The sequence below is a fragment of the Protobothrops mucrosquamatus genome, unplaced genomic scaffold, assembly GCF_001527695.2.
Source record: "Protobothrops mucrosquamatus isolate PMUCROS unplaced genomic scaffold, P.Mucros_1.0 scaffold12060, whole genome shotgun sequence".
Taxonomy (NCBI): Eukaryota; Metazoa; Chordata; class Lepidosauria; order Squamata; family Viperidae; genus Protobothrops; species Protobothrops mucrosquamatus.
Window position 1 is genome coordinate 1 of NW_015397838.1, and position 6,210 is coordinate 6,210.

The 6,210-nt window shown below is 35.3% G+C and overlaps 1 protein-coding gene across 1 annotated transcript; it reads left to right on the forward strand.

Moving 5' to 3' along the window:
- The first annotated feature begins 4,423 nt into the window (after positions 1-4,423).
- Positions 4,424-5,789, forward strand: LOC107301374 (GTPase IMAP family member GIMD1-like). Its single transcript, XM_015830608.1, has 2 exons — positions 4,424-4,816; positions 5,529-5,789. Exons 1-2 carry the CDS (start codon positions 4,424-4,426, stop codon positions 5,787-5,789), a joined length of 654 nt encoding a protein of 217 aa, XP_015686094.1.
- The last annotated feature ends 421 nt before the right edge of the window (positions 5,790-6,210 follow it).

Sequence of the window (6,210 nt, forward strand, 5' to 3'; positions counted from 1 at the left end):
AAGAAAAACATAACAAAAAGAGACTATGAATTAAGAAATGATTGAAAGTGCTTTTAAACAATTTTGTATTTTATTTATCACAACTACATCTACACACAGTTAAAAAAATAATATTACATATGCATGCAAGATCTTCACAGAAGAGGAAGTTTTCTGGCACCTGCTAAAAAAATCCCAAGGGACAGAATCACTTCATTCTGTTCACTGATTGCTCTCCCCCACACAACACACTTGTTCCAAAAATTTAAATAAAAGAAGCTTTAAAAAAAATCCAGGAATGGGGTATTTTTACATGCCCCCCTTATTTACTTGTTCACACTTTGTACTTGCTTAGAAAACTAACCACTTTGTGCTTAGAGAAATAACCACACTATTTGCTGCTAGAGGCTCACACGTCACAGCAGGCAGACAGATTCAAGCAAAACTCAGACTCCTTCACATGGAAGTACAGTGGTAGCCCAGCCTATATGTGCATTGATAGCAGCCAGGAGTTTAAAGGAAACCTCAGTGCAAAGATTGGTATGGCTAAGGAAGATCATATAAGTAGATCTGGAGAGGTCTTCTCCCCCCTGCATTACTGCCTCTTCTTCTCAGCTTCACCTCTGAAGACACAGTTGGGACATCTCTGTGAGTTGAAGCTAGGAAGTGAGGTGTGTGGAGACCTGTGGAATAGTTGGGTAGTTATGGGAATGGGAGAACAGCAATATAGTTCAGCAATATGTTTATAGGACAAGAACATGGATGGGCAGCCCAAATCAGTTGGTAGTGTTTTTCCCACTCTTGCTCCTAGACCAATCTATATTTCCCCTTCACATCACCCCAAACACTGAACTATGGTTTGATCAGTGTCTGTGCCAGTGGAAGAGCTGTGTGAATGTATTTGATGTAGAGGAGTATAGAGAAGACCTTAGAGAAATGATATAGTTATCATTGGTAAAATATAGGGGCTGTAGCGGCTCACATGGTTAGAACACTGAGACAGAAGAACATTGAGAGGTCAACAGTTCAGCAGTTCAAAACTGAGAGCACAAGCCACATGACAGAATGAGCTCCTGTCAATTTGTCCCAGCTCTTGCCAACTTAGCAGTTTGAAAGCATGAGAACGCAAGTAGATAGATAGGTACCATTTGGTGCAAAATAACAGGGACATGAAAGGCACCCCCTCAGGTGTCCCTGGGCAACAGTGATGTTACCAGCTAATCCTTTCAAGATGGAAGGTTGAATGTAGTAGTAGCAGTAAAATATGACCTTACCTGGGAAAACAGGAAAGCATGAGAATGAAACTCAAGATTGACTTTCTTCAGTACAAGATGGAAGGAAGGGTATTCTGTCAAGCTTTCAAGATTCTGTTATTACAGAGTATATCAAGAAAGCAGAGTTCTAATATTTTTTGTGGCATTTGTTTCCTAAGCAGACTAAGCATTTGTCTGAAGCATTTTCTGAAGCATTTTCATCTGAAGCATTTTCTCTTTTAAGAACCATTTTAATTTTACTAAATTCTAATTGTTTATAAAACAAATCATTTTGGTTCTTTAATTCTTATATTTGCAGCATTTTAAATATTGTAAACCACTATTCTGATTTTGAGGAAAATCAATACACATTGTTACTCATATAAAATATATTTAAAAAATTAAACATCTAAGAATAGTAGAAGGGAGAAGTAAAGGACAAAAAAGCTTCCTTGTTTAGAGTTAACAGCTCTTCAAACCATTGAAGTATTGAAAATACTGGCTGAAAAATGACTTTCAGGTAAGATCAGGCTAACAATTTCAGGACAAGAAATTATAAGTGACAGATGATTGGGCACATATTATTTCTGCATAAGGATCATTCTGTAACTCATTAACTTAGATAAAGACTCCGTGTCTGTCTCACAATGGTACGTTATTAAGATCTGCTTCAAAGTACAGGTTGACAAGACAGAAGCAGAGCAGAACTTTATGGCACAACAGAGTAAGTACATTTTGGAAAGTACTAAGGATCAGATTGCTGCTTTATCCTATTCTTATCTGAGAATTGATTCCCCTCTCCCCGAAATGCAGTGCTTTAAACATGAGGTTTGTTTAAGATTTACTGAGAATATGTTCAGGAGGCAGGTTTTCTTGTGTAGTTATAAATTAAGGGCTATCTTTTTTCAGAATACGGGGTTTTTTTTGTATGTATGTGTGTATGTGTGTTTAGAATATGTGAATATGTGAATATGTGTGTATAATTTATAATAACTTTCTTAATCATCAGTCCAATAAGCCCTGAATAAGCAATACACATGCTGTAGGACCTAATTTAAATTAAATAAGCTCTATTTTCAGTGGAAAAAAGAATTCTAGGTAGCTTAAATTGAAAAGTGGAAGCTTCCAATGTATTCCTCATTGCTCTTCAAGAGTAAAGAACAAAAGACCATACTAGCTCAGGTTTTACTGAGCATTTTTGTGGTGTTATATGATCCCCTATGGTCTAGAACATCTAATGTGCCTGCCACATTTATTTTGGTACTTTGCCTTCTGCTACTCAATGATGCTGGATATTTTTTTAAAAAAAACCTACAGATACTTCACATTGACTTTGGCAATCTAGTATTTTGCCTAGAATAATGTAAATAATGTAGGTAAAGGGTAAAAAAGGCTTTGGAGGAAGTAAGGGAAACGGATGGTTGCACTCGGTGAGTTAATCCTTTTCTATCAAAATGAATATTATTTCTAATTTAATGTGTGTTCTTAGAGGTATTCCTATGTTAATACTAAGGAAATACACTATCTCTTTCAGTTCAATAGGTGACTTCGGAATAGTGGACCACAAAAATTTTAGCTATTTAAGATTGCTATTTGAGGAAGGAGGGTTTAATTTATCTAATTTGCAAAATATCATTGGCCATATATTTCATGAGCTATTAGTATGTGGAATAAAAATATACTAGATTATTATTCTTTAAGGCTCTGCTGGAAAGTTATTGTCTATTTCTCTTGCAGTCTTGGCAAGTTCTTGGAACAACATATAGTAAGAAAATATTTTATTTCTAGAAGCGTGAGCAGTGAAAAATATATTGGGGTCATATTGTAGCAAACACTGAGTTTAAATAATAAGATTCGTGCATATTTAACTATTTGGGAAAATTTTATTCTAAAAATAGATGATTAAACATTTTATTAGAAACTCTTATAGAAACAGGTTTATCACTTTAAAGCAATTAAAGTTGGGATTTTTCCCAACTTCAGTTTGGTCTTTCCAGTTCACAGCAATGGCAATATTTTCATTTATGAGATGCTCCCTTATTTGATGAAATCCGTGACACAAGTAAAAGTGTAAAACCCATAACATATCTCTATGAAAGGTAGACAATATTTATTTTTAAAGCGGGCAGTTCTTTAGCTCATGTTTGGAATCCCAGTCCACTTTAAAGATGTTCTTAAAATGATAAAATGGTGTCAATGGATTAGAGATGAAAATTGATTCATTAAAAATGTATAAAGAGTATACAGGACTCCCCCAAAATGTACTTGAAAGGATAGACATTATATTTTATTTGTTGTAGATATATATAAAAAAATAGAGTTTATGATCCAGGTGATATGGTCCTGTAATAATCATTTGGTACTTTTTGGAATTATATTTTAATGTAGGTAAGTAACTTGAGATACGAGACTTAGAAATTGGGATCATTTAAAATCTGGAAATGATAAAGATTAAATGTTAAACTTAAATATCAATGGGAAATTAAGTTAAGAAAAACTTACTAGGTTATTGTCTAAAAGGTGGAATGTCAAATTAATTAAGATATGTATAGACTGAAGCTTATTGATGAATATTAGAAAGGTACTTTTTGTTTGATTGATAGAATAAGAACTGTATTGGTTCGAATATGACAGTAGATATTATGGGGGAAAGAGAGGGAATTAGTTGTTGTAATACTTTGAGATTTGTACTGATGATATTCAAATGTAATGGAATTACTGTGCTCAGCCGCCATGCTACTTTTCAAATATGTAAATGTAATATTGTAAAATTAATAAAAAAACTAGGGGGAAAAATTTATGGGCAAACATTTAAATATCAAAAAACTAATGTAATGTTGAACAAAGAGGTCCACACATCTGCTCAAAGATTGTGGGACAACATCCAGTGCTACTGTTTTAATTCCTAGGAATGGCAATTCAATAGTTTCCTTCTTCAAGTTGTCTCCCTAACCCAGGGGTAGGCAACCTTGGCTCTTTTATGACTCGTGGACTTCAACTCCCAGAATTCCTGAGCCAGCTGGCTCAGGAATTCTGGGAGTTGAAGTCCACGAGTCATAAAAGAGCCAAGGTTACCTACCCCTACCCTAACCAATTAAGCTTAGCTCCAATATATGGTAGCAATGTCTGCATAGTGCCACTACTTTTATTAAATAATGTTACTATTCACTTTTCATCTCATAGGAATTTCAATGTCTGACGATAGCAAGATGAGCATCAATCTCCTCCTGCTTGGAAGAACACAAAGTGGGAAAAGTGCAGCAGGAAACACTCTTCTGGGAAGCACAGACTTTGCAAGTTTTCTTTCCCCATGCTCCGTGACTACAACCTGCCACCTAGGTCGCAGCTGTAACATTTCAGGTTTTGGCCGTCAGCAAGGAAGAGCACTAACTGTGCAAGTCCGTGTCCTGGACACTCCTGGATATCCTCACAGCAGCCTGAGCAAAGAGCAGATCCAGAAAGACATAAAAGATGGTCTAGCCCAGCACTTTGGAGAGGAAGGTCTGCACTTGGCACTTTTGATTCTGAGAGCTGATGTTGTTTTATGTGAAGAAGAGGAAACTTCCACCATACAACTGATTGAGGTAATGTCCATGATAAATAATACTGCTATATATATATTGCCCCATCACCAGGGTTTAATGCTCAGATAACGTAACATCAAACTACAATAGAAATTGCACATTAAAATATTGGACTGGGAATTAAAGTAAAATGTTATGAATTTTAAAAAATGAGATATGTGTGTGTGAATTCATCCAAATCCAGTTCTTACCTATATGTGGTGATAGGGTTGGGGTACAGATTTTAATACAGATTTTAATAAAGGCAAGCAGATTACAACTGGATTCTAAGGACTAAATTCTAACATAGAATATGGCCTGATAGAAATGTGAAAGGTATATTAATACACTTACTATGATCTTCAATTTGACCACAGGATGGCATGTTCTTTTCTGTAAAGTTCAGAGTAATATATATGGCTTGTCCAACATATATGTCTTGTTTAGGCAATTGTCATGTGATCCTGAGTTGAATCTGATTTTTCATGAAAAGGTTTAGATAGAATTACACATACGGTAATTGGATTGTCATTTATACCTATCAGCTATGATACCTCCCAAAAGCCCCTTTAAAAAGATTGGGATTTTTCAACCATAAGAGACAGGAGGTAGGAAAATTCCATTGCATATCAAAGCCAATGGTTGGCTTATATCCTGAAAAAGATAAAATCATGTATGTAAAATAATTGTTAGTTATTAATTAAACCAATGTCCCATTTTTTTACCTTTACAGGAACTCCTTGGGCCTAATTGGAAGACTTACACAGTCATTTTATTTACTCATGCAGACCAGATTGAAAAGTCATCATTTACTATAGACAAATATTTGCATAGTGCCTCAGACACACTACATAAAGTAATGCAATTAGTTCAGCAAAAATGCATTTTTATTGACAATCATGCCAGATTTCTAAAACATGAAAACCTAAAAGCTTTAAGAAAAATTATGGAGTTTCTAAAACAAAATAATTTCCAGATCCTTCATGTGAAATAAACAATGCTATATATTTAAATAACTTATAATTTACAAATTCTGAATTCTTTGCTGCTTTTATAATTTACTCTTTTGGGGGCATGATGGCTCAACAGTTAAAGATGCTGAGCTTGTTAGCTGGAAGGCTGACCTCCAGGGTTTGAGATCCAAGCGCCGCACAATGGAGTGAGCTCCCGGTTCCTGATGCATTTCCTGCTCACCTAGCAGTTCAAAAGCATGTGAGTAGATTAATAGGTACCATTTCAGTGGGAAGGTAACAGTGTTCTGTGTACTTTTGGCATATAGCCATGGTGGCCACATGACCATGGAAATATCTTCGGACAATGCTGGCTTTCTCTGCCAAGAAATGGAGGTAAGCACTCGCCCTAGAATTGGACATGACTGGATAGAAAAACCTTTACTTTTGGAGTATTTTTAAAAT

Coding starts and splice junctions, on each gene's coding strand:
- LOC107301374 (XM_015830608.1), top strand. CDS start 4,424: ATGTCTGACGATAGCAAGATGAGCATCAATCTCCTCCTGCTTGGAAGA. Junction 4,817..5,528: donor CCACCATACAACTGATTGAG/GTAATGTCCATG, acceptor TTACCTTTACAG/GAACTCCTTGGGCCTAATTG.